General features: G+C 44.0%; 1 protein-coding gene across 1 annotated transcript in view; it reads right to left on the bottom strand.

Annotated features, from left to right (window-relative positions):
• MYOM3 (myomesin 3) overlaps nt 1-15,233 on the bottom strand; it is a 75,505-nt gene that overhangs the window by 14,805 nt on the left and 45,467 nt on the right. The window contains exons 22-29 of the mRNA XM_027841443.1: nt 12,622-12,731; nt 10,978-11,022; nt 10,560-10,696; nt 9,794-9,938; nt 7,929-7,988; nt 6,789-6,856; nt 4,007-4,117; nt 579-666 (exon numbers count right to left, since the gene is read on the bottom strand). Coding sequence (XP_027697244.1) covers nt 579-666; nt 4,007-4,117; nt 6,789-6,856; nt 7,929-7,988; nt 9,794-9,938; nt 10,560-10,696; nt 10,978-11,022; nt 12,622-12,731 — 764 coding nt within the window. The remainder of the gene's footprint in view (nt 1-578; nt 667-4,006; nt 4,118-6,788; nt 6,857-7,928; nt 7,989-9,793; nt 9,939-10,559; nt 10,697-10,977; nt 11,023-12,621; nt 12,732-15,233) is intronic.

The raw sequence follows: 15,233 nt of genomic DNA, 5'->3' as shown, positions 1-15,233 counted from the left end.
TTTTTTTTTTTTTTTTTTTTTTGCTAAGCAATGGGGTTAAGTGACTTGCCCAGAGTCACATAGCTATTAAGTGTCAAGTGTCTGAGGCCGGATTTGAACTCAGGTCTTCCTGACTCCAAAACTGGTGCTCTATGTACCACTCCACCTAGCTGCCCCATGGATTCAGGTCTTCTTGTTTCCAAATTTAGCACTCTATTGACTGCACCAGTCAATCAACAAACATTTATTGAGTGCCTACTAGGTGTCAGGCACTTTGCTAGTTGTCTCTAGCTAGATGGCTGGGGAGGGCCTAAGTGGGAATGTTTGGCCAGGCCTCTCCATGAGGATGGAAACCTCTGGGTATACACATGTCTGCTGCTCTATCCTTTGGCAGGGTTGCAGGGAGAGACTATAGGGCCATGGGGAGACTAGGGGTGGGTGGGGAGAAGGTAGCCCCAGGAAAGGGAACAGGGCAGCTGGAGATGAAGACAAACTGTCTCCTTCACAGTTTTGTTGGGGGTGGGGCACATTAGCAGAGTTGCTGTGTGTGTCATGCACCCCCGGGGCGTCTACCTCTACCTAGACTCAGAGGTGCCTACCTTCATCTGTGAGGTCAAGGATGGTGTCATCTTCCCCTCGGTCATCCGAAATCACAGCCATGTATGTACCCTTGTCTTTCTTGGACATCTGGTAGGAGTGTCGAGAACACGTATGAGAGAGAAGAAAACAGAAACCTGGCATTCAAGGCTCCTGATAAACTGGTGACCCCTCTGCCTTCCTGGTCCTCTCTCACACAATGGCCCAGCAGGTAACCTGTGCTCTAGACAAACCAGGCAACTCCCATCCCCGGCCCGGAGGCTTTAGGGCCCCTTCCACCTCTGTCAGAAGACCTTTCTTCCCATCTCTGCCAATTGGAATCCTAAGGCCCAGGTCAATACCAGCTCTGCTATTGATTTCAATATCGAGGTTGGGATAGGGACTGAGCCTCTAACTTCATTTATATTGGGAACCCCAAGGTGAGAAAATCCCTTCCCTTTTGTACATAGTAGGTGCCAAATAAATGCTTGCTGAGTGACTGTTTGATTCAATGCCTGCTATATGCCAGGTGATATGCTAGGCATAAAGACAAAGAAGAAACAGTTCCTTCCCTTGAAGAGCTTACATTCCCCAGGGCATACGTGACACGTTCATAAATGCACAGAGAGTAATACAAAGCAGTCTAGCCCAGGCGTCAGAAAAGGTCTCCCGTAGGAGGTGGCTCCTGAGTGAGGCTTTGAAAGCAAACAGGGATGTTGTGAGATTGAGGTGAGGAGGGAGTGCATTCCAGGGACCATCTTTGCAAAGGCAGGAAGGCAGGAGATGGATTGGCATATATGGGGGACAGCTAGCCAGAGCAGAGAAATGTGTGAAAGGCAATAATCAATTTGTTAATGCTTTGTTGTTTTTTGTCATGACCCCATTTAGGGTTTTCTTGGCAAAGATCTTGGAGTGGTTTACCATTTCCTTCTCCAGCTCATTTGATAGATGAGGAAACTAAGGCAGACAGGGTTAAGTGACTTGCTCAGAGTCACACATCTATTTTGTCTTAGACAGGTTTTGAACTCGTCTTTCAGACTCTAGATTATACACTATGGCGCCCCCAGCTGCCTCCTGTTAAATGCTTACTTGATGAAACAAGTCTGGAAAGCTAGATGGGAGCCTAATTGTGGAAGGTTTCAAATGCCAGGCTGAGGAATTTGCAAGTGTTCTTGAAGTCACAGGGAGCCACTGAAGATTTTTGAGTAAGGGAATGATGTGGCCACATCTTTGCTTTAGAAGTGAAGCCGTCTGTGACCTCTCCCATAGAGAGTAACTTCTGCCTTTACTAAGCCCCCAGGGGAGTATGTTCATCTCTCCTAGACATTTGTCTATCACCCGTCCTCTTTTCCTTCGTGTCTCGGCTCCCAGGGCTAGGGCTTTGCTTTTCCCCTTGCCTCTCATTCAGGGTCTGGACCCAGGGCTTCTCCTAGGCCCTAGTCAGGTAAGATTTGCACAAGTGAGTCCCAGGAGAAGTTCAGAGCTGGGGGCCTAGAGGGCCTGGGGGAAGAGGGAGAAGGAGCCAAGCAGAGAGCAGCAGCTCTGGAGGACGGTGGACAAGCCAGTTCCCTTTTCTGGAGCCCTGTTACCCAGGCTGCCAAACTGTGGGGGTGGGGACAAGCTAGATGGACCCTCAGGTTCCTTCCCGTAGACACATTGATTTTACAGTTTACGACCATCCAGCTGACTAAAGACCTCTCCTTTTTTTTTTTTTTAAGTTTGAACAAAGGATTATTTCTTTCAAAGGTATGGCAAGAATAAATAAACATACAAACATTTCCTCCAACACCTAGGGATGGTGCCCACCCCTGCACTACCTCATCCTCTGGGGAGTGGAAGGGGCTTAGGTTCACAGTCTCACAGTCCCAGATTCCAAGTTCTAACCCCTCCCTGCCATGGGCTTGAGTCCCAGGCACCCTGGCTTCTCAGGGCTTTCCTGCTGGGCTGGTGGGGCTGCGTAATAGGCTGGGCATCCTGGCTCCGAGGTCTTCATGGCTAGAGCTCTGGCTGCACATTCCCCTCATCGACAGAGGGTGTGCTACTGTTTATTTTGCACGTTTACAGAGGTCCTTGATCACAGTTTGCTCTAGAGCCCAAATTTAGACCTCCACCCCTGGAATTTAGGAAAACAAAGAACTGGGCTTTTTTTCTTTTTTCTTTTTTTTTTTGTCTGTGATTTTCCCTGTAGCTCCCCATCAATTCTCACAGTCCCAATTCAGAAGCCTCCAGGGGGTGGCTTCTGGGTATACACATGTCTGTATATGTATATACAAGGTGTCATAGGATTTTGAGCAGGAAGGTGTTGAAAGTGTCATAGGATTTGAGCAGGAAGGGACCTTATGGGTGATCTCATCCTACCTCCTCATTTGGCAGAGGGGGAAAATGAGGCTCAGAAAAGAGAAGAAATATGAATGAAGTCATGTAGATAGTAAGAAGTAGGGTCAGGATGTGAACCCAAATCTTCTCCAGGCTATGTCTGCTGCACAGGCCTCTGAGGGGGTGATGGAGTGGTTGGGTAAGGAGCCTGTGATTCATTCTGGTAGGGGTGGGGAGGGTGTGAGAATACTGATCTCAGAGGAACCTGGGGTTCAGTGCTCTCCCCTCCCTTACAGCTCCTGACCTCCATCCTATCCAGCTGGGCCTGTCATCAATCTCTGAGGAGCTCCTCACCAGCTAAGGAAACATTCCGGACCATAGACAGAGGCCTCATCACAAAGAACAAGGCAACAGATGAGGGGGGAGGATTCACGGCCATTTTTCTCCCTTTTATAACTGCCATATTTACTCAGCTCCCTTGTAGAAGTCAGCAGCAGGGAAGTAAAAGGTTTTTTTTTTTTAACTTTTTTTTCAGAAGAGGAATCATATTTCTTTCCTAACCAGACCTTCATCAGCAAGAATTTTCTGAAGGCCGCAGGGATGCCTAGAAGGGGGAACTAAGTGTGATCAGCTTTCAATTTTAGACACATAAGGGTCGTTAAGTCACTTGGCCCTGGCATCAAGGCTTAGAATATCAGAGCTGGGAGCCCTTAGAATAAAGAATATCAGAGCTGGGAGGGACCTTAGAACACAGGATGTCAGAGCTGGAAGGGCCCTTAGAACACAGAATATCAGAGCTGGGAGGGCTCTTAGAACACAGAATGTCAGAGCTGAGATGGCCATTAGAACATAGGATGTCAGAACTGGGAGGGCCCTAAGAACAGAGACTGTGAGAGCTAGAAGGGACATGAAAACATATAATTCTTAGTGACAATTTAGACTGTACCTCTCACTTTTACAGAGGAGGAAAGTGAGACCCAGAAAAGGGAAGTGACTTTTCCAGGGTCACACGATGAATGAGAAGCACAACTGGGGTTAGAACCTAGGTTACTTACCCTGTTCCTCCTGATTCATCCCACTGCCAGCCTACTTATGCCCCATCACTCTAGCCCTGACTCCCTGGTACCATGTTTACCTCTGGAATCTCTAGAAGGCCATCCCCTGTCTCAGCATTGTACTGGCCCTTTGAATTCTCCTTCTTCTGAAAGAACCACTGAAACCGAGACTCCTTCTTGGTGTTTGTTACCTAGGGAATGAGAGAGAACCCAGAGGACATGAGTGAAGGCTTCCCTTTAAGGAAGTTGTGTCTTCTCTTGTTTTATAGTGGAAACTCTATTAACCAGAGTATTGTTCCCTGCCCTTAGTTGTTAAGAATAGGGCAGAAAAGCAAGCCAATTTTTCTTTGTTTGAAGGACTTATTTGGCCTTTAACATATGCTGTTGTTTTTTGTTGGTTTTTTTTTTTTGTTTGTTTGTTCTTTTGGTGAGGCAATTGGGATTAAGTGACTTGCCTAGGGTCACACAGCTAGTAAGAACATAGACTGTTCTGTGCTGCCCTCTTCTGTGGTCAGGTCTTGGCTGCCAGGCAGTCCCATAAAGTTCCTTTAAGGGTGGGGCCCAGACCCCTCATATCTCTTAGTCCTCACAGTGCCTAACACATTTTTTTAAAAAAAAGATTAGATCTCCCTATTTCTACTGGGCTGGAAATGCAGACAGAGGCCGTTCCCAGGTGTGGCTCCATAGCCTCAGGCTTCCAGGTATCTGGGAGTATACATTTATACCAGGTCTTAGCAAATATTTGTTACTTGTCATATCAGGAATTTAGTCAAAAGAAACTTCTAAATCAGCAGTTCTTAACCTTTTCTTTCCCCCTACTTTGGCAGTCTGGTGAAGCCTATGGATTCAGAATATATAGATATAGATATAGATATAGATATAGATATAGATACACATATGTATGTATATATGTACACACACATACATATTCTAATTGAAGGAAATGCTAAATTTCAGTCAGAGGTTAATGAAAATAAAGATATGCTTTTTTTTTCCTATCCAAGTTCACAGACCCTCTGAAATCTATCCAAGGACTCATTAGGGGTCTGTGAACCCATTTTAAGAACCTAAGCCTGTTCTAGGCTATAGTTTGGAGTCAATGAAATTAATCAAACAACAAATCAATCCACAAGCACTTTGTTTATTTTGGGTCAGTTGCTGGCCAAGGGGCTGGTGATGCAAAGGCAAAAGTGAGACTGTTTCTGCCTTTGGGTGGCTTAGATAGCTTTGAGGTTCACAAGGCAGTTTCCTCCCAACCATCTCTTGATGTAGGAGGAAACAATGACAACTGACATCTCCAAGTGGTTTAAGGTTTTGCAAAATGCTTTTTTACATTATCTCATTGACTCCTAACAGCTCTGTGAGGTAGGTACCAGGATAGGGACTGAGATAGGGAACGGACCTGTGACTTCATTGATATTGGAAACTCCATCATGAGGATACTTCTTTTACAGGTATTATTATTCCCAATTTATGTATAGAGAAACTGAGATTCAAAGAAGTTGTAACTTGCTATTTCTTTCCTCTTGGAAAAGGGGCTGTAAGATAAATTCTCTATCCCTCTAGGCCTCCCCCCATCTTGGGGTCTATTATACCTCATTGCCTTTTGGAGAAGTACTCCTCCAAGTTATACCCCAGTTTACACTGGGGTACACACCTACTTCATCATGTTCAGGGAAATCCCATTACCCTTGAATTAATTCCTCTCTCCCTGACCTCATATTGACCACTTCCCCTTATGTACTCAGGAATCCCCTCTGATTTATAATGGGACTACCCTTTTCCCATTGGTTTGAGGCTAGAGCCCCTTGTTCTCTCTTAGACCTTTCCTGGATCCTGCCCCCCTCCAATCATTCCCATGCATACTCTCCCCAATTTTCTTTGTTGTTGTTGAGTTGTTTCAGTCATATCTGACTCTTCATGACCCCATTTGGGATTTTCTTGGCAAAGACACTGGAGTGGTTTGCCATTTCCTTTTCCAGCTCATTTTATACTTGAGGAAACTGAGGTTGACAGGGTTAAGTGACTTGACTTGCCCAGGGTCACATAGCTAGTAAGTGTCTGAGGCTGGATTTGAATACGAGGATGAGTCTTCTTGATTCCAAGTCCAGTGTTCTAACTACTCTCCCCAATTGTTGTTGCTCAGTTGTTTCAGTCATATCCAACCCTTTGTGACCTCATTTAGGGTTTTCTTGACCAAGATACTGGAGTGATTTGCCATTTCCTTCTCCAGTGGATCCATTTTGTCAGGCAATTGGAAGTTAAGTGACTTGCTCAGGGTCACACAACTAGGAAGTGTCTGAAGCTGGATTTGAACTCAGGACTTCCTGACTCCAGGCTCCACTGGGCCACCAGCTGCCTCTTCTCCCCAATTAGCCTGGTTTATAATCCCATCAACCCTCAAAGAATCTCTTTTTGTCAACTTCCCTCATTTTCATTTCAGGACTTTCCACTTTCCTCAAAAACTTGCCCACTAGGTTCCAGGGGGAATTTCTTCCATCCCAAGGTCACACTCAGATATGATCTCCCTCCTGGGAACATATATGTTACTACTCTCCTCCTAGAAGGTGGAAGGACCAGTCCTTGAAAATGAACTCCTCTCTTCCCCTCTCCTCACTAGTCACCCCACCCAGGGGAGTCAGTAACATCACTTGTCTGGGTTGCAGGGTCAACCAGGCCTATTTGGACTATTTCCTAGTCTTGACTGTAGACTGAAGGAACTAAATTCTTGTCCTGGTAAAAAATACAGAGTAGACTCCCTAATTAAGAGATGGCAAGAAGAACCATTGGGTTTGGAAAAATCTTTGTCTCCCACCCTGAGGCCAGAAAGGGAAAGACCAGGGACAGAAGTGTCATACTTGCCTTGCAAGTCAGAAGTACCTCACATTCTTCAGTGACCTTCCACTTCAAAGGTTCCACAAAATGGGGACCTGCCAATGCAAACATATCCACCCACCCATGTCCATTAGAACTGGAGGACTGCCTACCTGGCATCCATCAGTTCTGGTTGGCCTCTGTTTTGTTAGTGCCCACATATCACCCCCATCTTTGCCTTAATCTTTTGCTTTGTTAAGGGACACTGGGTTCTGAGCCCCCAAGAATTAAAGTACATACATAAGTAAAAAAAAAAAGTAATTGAATAGATTTGCAACGGATCGTTTAATAGAATAGAATTGAACTGAATTCTCTTTCAAGCCTAACAACACAAACCTGATACTCAGTAACTATTCACCAATCATCATCATCACCATCACCATCACCACCATGCTTCCTTCAAGACTCAACTCAAATGCCATCTTTTTGCAGAAGGCCCTTTCTAGTTCTTCCAGGTCCAGTACCCTCCCCTCTCAGGTTATCTTGAGTGTATCTTGTTTATATCTATTTATGTGCATACTGTCTTTCCCATTAGACTGTAAGTTACTTGAAGGCAAGGACTGTTTCTGCTTTTTCTTTGTATCTCTAGTGCTTGGCATGGTGCCTAGTACATATTAAATACTCAATAAATACTTGTTGCTGTATTATTATTAATCATATCAAAGAAAAGAATTATGTTAAGAATATCATGGGACTATAAATCTAGAATTAGAAGGGACCTCAGAGGCCATATAGATCAACCCCTTTATTTCGTAGGTGAGGAAACTGAGGCCCAGAGAAGTTAATCCATTTGCATAAGGCCACAAAGCTAATAAGCATTGGAGGTGGTATTTGAACCCAAGTCTTCTGACTCTGGAATAACAACATAGGTTGGCTTTTTCCAAACAGTATTCCATAGAACCTTGGTAGTCTGCAGGCTATAAAATTTAGGTTCCAGTGATATTTTACCTTTAAAATATTAAGTACGAAATCATGTACTTCAATAGACAAATGACCTATGATTTCTTTGGTGTGGATATTCCCTTTAAAGATCCAGATGTCAACCCCTCTGTGACTCAGTAGATGATTTTCAAGAGTTGTTGGATCCAAAAAAATTCCATCACCTGAGGGCCAACTTAAGGCTCTTACCTTGTTTTCTCTTCCAGTCTCTCCGTTTGGCAGCTGAAGCCCTCAGAAGTTTATCAAAATCTGTAAAGGCCCAGATAGAGGGGAATGCCATTAGCCAAGTTGGAGGACCTCATCAAGGTCAGGAGTAGCATGATTGCAACCAGTATTCTAAGTCAGAAGACTGACTGTAAGCTCCTTGAGGGCAGAACTGTTTAGTTTTGCCTTTGTAGGCTAAGAGTCTAGCACAGTGCCTGGCATGGTATAACTATATAATAAGGGCTTGTTGATTGGGTCTGAACTGAATCCTTGCTCTGAGCAAGGATTTTGCTGGAAGGAAGATTAGGTAATCACAGGAATCTTCCTGGGTGGGTGTAATAAACTTAAATCCTGAGTGAGAAGGGGTGGAAGGGGGAGGGGCAGGTCCTAACCTTTGCCAGGGTGATGGAGTGGGCTGGGTACTTATGGATTGAATGCTTAGATATGTCTTTTTTTTTTTAAAGTACAACCTGAGCCCACAGATTCCTTCTTCTACTCCAACCTAACTCCCTGAGAAACTACCCAACAGTTGGAGAAGTAGGAGGGTATTTCCTCCTGGGGCCATCCCATTTGCTTTATGAAAGGACAACTCTTAAGATAGACCAGTATCATAATCATGATAATAACTAGTATTTACATAGGGCTTTAAGGTTTGCAAAGGACTTTGCAAATATCTTATTTTATCCACACAATCCTGGGAGTTAGGCACTATCATTATCCCCATTTTACAGATGAGGAAACTGAGTCAGGCAGAAGTTAAATGACTTGGCCAGAGTCACACTGCTCGTGAAAGTCTGGAGTACAATTTGAACAGAGGTCTTTCTGACTCCAGAACCAGAGCTCTATCCCCTGCCACCTAGTTGTCTCTCTGTTCACTGAGTGCACTAGAGTTATGAAATTTGTCTTCTAGAACCTAAACCTCCTTTACCTTCCAATTATACTTACTTTGCCTCTCCTCCTTCCTCCACTGTATTTTAATTATCAGTTGATACCTCCTCCCTCCAAATTTCCAGGTATTTATTTGGTACATATTTTGTATTTATAGGATACATAATATATAACATATAATATAATATAATATAGTATAATATATTTATCTTCCTCCATAGAATGTTGTTGTTGTTGATCTTTGTTCTTGAAGAGGACCAATGACATCATGAAGGTGATGTCTTGAATTGGACTTAATTGAGGCAGGGCTGTGCAAAATCATCAGCCTCACTCTTTCCTCCAGAGTCATTGAAATCCCATGACAAGACAAATGTCTAGAAGATTGGGAATGGCCAGGATGCAGGCACAGTGAAGACAAAGGACTGTCCCACTTTTGTCTTAGTATCCCTGGCACAGTGCCAGGCACATACTAGGCTCTTAATAGATTGATTGCTCACCAGCTAATGTAGCTAATGTAGTTGATAGATGATACACCTGGCTGTACATTAGCTAGGAGTGAAAACCTTAGTTCTCAGCTGACCTTGGTTCACAGTAACACTTTGGTCATTAATTGTCACTTAAGTGATCACCAAGCACCTTAGAGGGCTTTGGGGAGGTGAGAAGCTCAACTTTGCCTCCTTCACAATTTTGCCTGGGCAGCCTTGCTCGGAGAAGGAGGTGGAATGGTATAGTGGGGCTTGCCTTGTGGGGAGGAGAGGGTGCTATGTGTGGAAAGGTGGCCTAGGTAAAGTGGAAGAGGTTCCAGGTGACCACACAGGATGCTGGGAGGTAGGGCTTGTCTCAGAGATTGTAGAAGAGGGAGGGAGTGAGCATCTCCTTCTTCATAGGTTTGTTGACATTTCTTCTATGTCATGAGCAGTCCCTGCAAAAAGTCAGTCAGGAGTGTGTCTGTTTTTACTTACTGTCGCCCACCAGGGCCAGAGTGATCTGGTTCTTAGCTTTTCCATCTTGGAGCTGAGCTGTATATGTTCCCATGTCTTCATCAGAGAAATTTTGAATAGTCAGTTCCACGAGTCCCTTTTCTCTGTCAAAATTGATTTTGTGTGTCTGGGAAAACAAAACAGAGAGGAAAAAGGACTGCAATGGAAGTCAGGGGAACTGAGTTCAAGTCCCATTTCTGCCACTTTTGAGTGACTTTGGGCAAGGCACTTAATCTTTATAAGCTTCATTTTCCTCATTTTTTTAAAACAAAGGGTTGAACTAGATGGTATTTAAGATCTAAGCTTCTAGCTTCTCCCCTCACTTCAATTCAGCTTCTGGCATGCCCAATTCAACGAACATTTATTAAGCACTTGCTACATGCAGGGAACTGTCCTGGGTGCTGGGGACACAAAAACACAAATAATATGGTTCCTGCCCCCCAGCAGCTTATAGTCTGCTTCATACATGTGTTGAATTAACTTCTATTCCAGAATAAAACTGCATTACATGCATGATAATTGTCAGACTACTGTATGTGTAAAAAGATTCCCCCTCTCCCCAATTCACACACAAAAATTAAACCAACCCAGGTCCTCTGACTCCTGGTCTAGGATGGTTGCTGTTATTCTGCACTGCCTCCATGCTGATCTCTGTTAGTGATGATATCCAGGGAACAAAGGGAATTAGGGAGGGAGGGTGAGTTGGGGGAGGGGAACTTGTGTTTAGGAATTCTAAGCACACACTCACTGGAGAGCTGATGAGCTCTTTGTCATTGAAGATTAAATGCAACTCAGCTGCAGGAGATAATTTTTCAACCTCCAGCCACAGACAAACCTCTCCCTGGTCAAGGATATCAATGTTCCAACCGGATATCAGCTTAATCACTAGGAAACAGAAGGAAAGGACACACTCATTTGGCTCTACCATCCCTTCCTTTTCCCTTCCTTCTCCTATTCCTCTTTCCTTATCACTTTGATACCATTTGAGCTCATCCTTAGCATTCAATAATTCAAATGGTCTTGGCAGTCTTTTCTAAGCTTAGGAGTCCTGTGCTCCAGACCAGGGATCTCAGCTTCAGAACCAGGCGCAGTGATATCTTTGCCCAGGACATGCTCTGAGTCCTGAACTGGACAGTTCTCCACCACGGCTCTGTATACTCACTCACCCGGGTTTTTGATCTCATGGCTCAATTTCTTCAGCTTGTCCAGTTCTAGACCAGGGAAGAGAAAATGGGAGATCAAGTTGAAGTCACAAGTCAACAGCTCAAATACCATCCCCCACAAGCCAGTCCAATAGTTTATCAAATGCCTTCACATGCACATAAGGCCTCTCTAGGCTCCATTCCTGTTTCTTTGGACTTTCTCTAGCATCCTCCCCTCTTGGGGACCTTCTCTGCTCCACTCTGCCCTTTTCAGTTTTCTTTTTATGTGTTGTCTTCTTTCGTGAGAATGTAAGCTCCTTGAGAGCAGGGACTAACTTTATTTTTGTTTCAATTTGTAACCCCAGCTCTTAGCACAGTGCCTGATAATAAGCACTTAGTAAATGTGTGTTGATTTGACTTAATGAGTTTTGGGTTTGGTGCAGAACTAGGTCCAAATCCAAGTTCTGATACTTGCAACCTATGTGACTTTAAGCAAGTCACTTCATGTCTTGGAGCCTCTGTTTTCTCATCTGTGAAATACTGTGATTGGATGAGACAGTCTCTAAGGGACTGTCTGGTCAGTTCTGTAGCCCTGTGCTCTCATTTGTGCTCTCATTCCTCACAGAATCTCAGCTTTGAAAGGAACGTAAGAGACCATTTGGTCCTCCTGGTACCTGAACAAAAATCCCCTCTAGAGCCCCTCCATCCAGCAGTCTGCTGCCTTTCCTTGGACACCTCCAGTAGGGAAGGGATTCCCAGGAGAATAGGGGGAGCACTCGCCTGAAGAAGCCTGTCCTGCTTTGGACTAGTTCTACCTGCCTAAATGTGCTTCTTCACAATGTCCATCGCTTCTGGTTCTGCCCTCTGGGCCAAGCATTTCTCCATTATGTGATCCCTCTCAAGGTACTTGAAGACAGTGAGCATGGCCTCTGTCGACCCCTACTCCCACCCACATTGCCCTGCCAAGTCATATTCTCTCAATGCTAAACATTCCCAGTTATTCAATGGGTCTTTCTGTGACATGATCTTTTGGCCAGTCCTTCATCAGGAATAGAGCATCTGACTTGGAGTCAGGAAGACCTGAGTTCAAATCTAGCTCAGATGTTAGCTGTATTACCCTGGGTAAGTCACTGAATGCTGTTTGCCTCAGTTTCCTCATTTGTAAAATGAACTGGAGAAGGAAATGGCAAATCACTCCAGTATGTTTGCCAAGAAAACCTGAAATGGGGTCACAAAGAGCTAGACACAACTAAATAGCAACAAATAATAATAAAAATTGACAGTCCCTGCTTCAAGGAGCTCACAATTGAATGGAGGAATTGTTCAGTGGTTTTTCAGTCCTGTCCAACTCTTCATGACCCCATTTGGGGTTTTCTTGGCAAAGATACTGCAGTGGTTTGCCATTTGCTCTTCCAGCTCATTTGACAGATGAGGAAACTGAGGCAAACAGGGTGAAGTGACTTGCCCAGGGTCACACAGCTAGTAAGTGTCCGAGGCCAGATTTGAACTTAGGAAGATGAGTCTTCCTGATTCCAGGTCCAACACTCTGTCCACTGCACCATCTAGCTGCCCAGTTCAGGAGACAACACATAAACAAAGGATCAAGCACTAGGCCAATGTCCTTTCTACTATCCCACAGGGGTAGTGTCAGGGGTGAGGGCAGCTTACCTTCCTCAGTCAGAGTATGACTTGCTGAAATGTCTTCATCTGCATCTATGACTGTCACTGAATAAGTTCCCAGGTCCTCTTTGCTTGGTTCCTTCAGGATAATCTTAGAACTAGAAGGGAATGAAATAAGAGGCTCCATGATTAGGCTCTTGGATATCCAAATGATCATTTGCCTAGGTTCTCAAACACACCCCGCTCCCCTTCACCTTGATCTCAAGGCATTTTAGCTGGCCCCACAAAGCCATGAAGGCAGTGTGGTACAGGGGAGAGTCAGGGGACATAGGCTCAGTCCTGGCTTTCCAACTTATCAAGTGACCTCTAGCAAATCCCTTCCTCTCTCTGGGACTCAGTAAAAATCCATAAAATGAGAGGATTATACTGGATAGCCTTGGGAATCCCTTCTAACTCATAGTCTATGATCCTATGAAATAGGACCACAAGCTGTAGGACTACCAGGGACTTCAGAGATCAAATAGTGAAGAGCCATAGCTAACAATTTTGGAGCCTTGGGCAAGAATGAAAGGCACTCTCAAATCAACTTTGGAATTCACAATGGAAAATTAATACGAGAAGTAAATTAGAAAAAATTCAGTTGAGCAGGATGGATAATTAACAACAATAGCTAGCATTTATATAGCATTTTAAGGATTGCAAAGCTCTTTATAAATATCTCATTTTTATCTTCACAACAATCCTGGGAAGTAGGTCATGTCTGACTCTTTGTGACCCCTTTTGGGGTTTTCTTGGCAAAGATCCTAGAGTGGTTTGCCATTTCCTTCTCCAGCTTATTTTACAAATGAGAAAACTGAGGCAAACAGGGTTGAATGACTTGCCCAGGGTCACATGGCTAGTAACTGTCTGAGGCCAGATTTGAACTCAGGAAGATGAGTCACGCTAACTCCAGGCCCAGTGCTCTATGCACTATGGTGGCACCTTGCTGCCCACTCCAAGTCTCTTACAGTTAGTTCTAAATCCTCTGAGGTAATGAATCTTGAGTTCAGAGCTCAAATTGATAGTGAAACAAAGACCTGTTACAATTTGCCAATGACAGGGGAGTAGAGTAACATGAGCCCATCTAAAACAAGTCAGTTCTCATCTCTGAGCCTTAGCTATCTTATCTGTAAAATGGAGATTATAATAATAGCACTCCCTACCCCTCCTCCATGTTCTCTCCCTCCTCCTAAGCCCCACCCACACCCCAGACTATTGTGAGGATACAGGGAGATAATGGATGTAACGTGCTTTTATAAACTATAACGTGCATATGATTGTGACGTAGTACTACTGTGTTCTAAGAAATGATGAGAAGGATGGTTTCAGAAAAACATGGCAAGACCTCTATGAACTGATGCAAAGGGAAGTGAGAAGAACAAGGAGAACAATGTGCATAGTAACAGCAAAGCTGTAATGCTGATCAACTGTGAAAGCCTTGGCTACTCTGATCAATACAATAATCCAAGACAATTCCAAAGGACTTGTGATGAGAAAATGGTCTCCACCATCAGAGAGAGAACTGATGACCTCTGAGTGCTAATTGAAGTATAATTTTCTCACTTTCTTTATTTTTGTTTTTATTTTAATTTTTGAAATACGGCTAATATGGAAATACGTTTTGCATGATTGTTATAGAATTTTTATCATATTGCTTGCCTTCTCAGTGGGTGGAAGAGGCTGTGGGAGTAAGAGAATCTAGGACTCAAAACTTAAAAAGAAAAGAATGTTTAAAGTAAATACATAAATAATGATTAAAAAACTATAAAGTGGCCTCTAGGTGGCACCATAGTGAACAAGAACACTGGACCTGGAGTCAGTTAAACATCAGATTAAATCCAAGATATTTACTAGCTGTGAAACCCTGGGCAAGTCACTTCACTGCTACCTGCCTCAGTTTCCTCAACTGTAAAATGGGGACAATAATGGCACCGACCTCACAGGTTGATGTGAAGATCACATAGTGTCTATCACAGAGTAATAATAAATATTAATAAATAAATTAAATAAAATGAATTAATAAATGCTTGCTCTCTCTTCTGTCCCTATAGAAATGTGAGTGTTGCTATTGCTCTTTTTATTGTCTCATTGCAGTGCAGTGAATGGAGGTGGTTTTGGAGTCAGAAGGACCTGAGTTTGAGTTCTGTCACTGATGCCTTCTGACTGTGTGAATCTGGGTAGGTGACTTGACCTCTTGGTTCTCCATCAAGTTCCTAAGTAAAGGTGTCGATCTGCATCAACACAGAAAAGTTCTTCATTGGGAATGCCCTACCTGAAGTCATTATCAGGGCCAAAGAAGTAACATTGCAAGAAGAGCTTTTTGGAAGCCAGACTACCTACTTTTGTTGTTCATTATTATTAACAGGGAAGTTCAGAATAATGTTTGGGTGGGCATGTCAGGTCTCTTCAGCAGAGGAAGAAGGCAGAAGTCTAGAAGGAGAGGTGGGGCCTTAGGGTGCCCTGAAGATGTCCCTGAGTAGGCCCATGTACACTGTATAGGGCAGCTCGTGGCCCTGATGCTCTATCCCCACAAAGCTGACCCAGATGTGGGCTCATCCAGGGTTTGCTGGACGAGAAGATAGGCACAGCCACAGGCCTTGAAGGTAGGGACATTAGCCTCA

This window comes from Vombatus ursinus, unplaced genomic scaffold (genome assembly GCF_900497805.2).
Source record: "Vombatus ursinus unplaced genomic scaffold, bare-nosed wombat genome assembly UNPS02014859.1, whole genome shotgun sequence".
Lineage (NCBI taxonomy): Eukaryota > Metazoa > Chordata > Mammalia > Diprotodontia > Vombatidae > Vombatus > Vombatus ursinus.
Note: the sequence above shows the minus strand (reverse complement) of the source record. Positions and strands in the feature narration are given on the sequence as shown.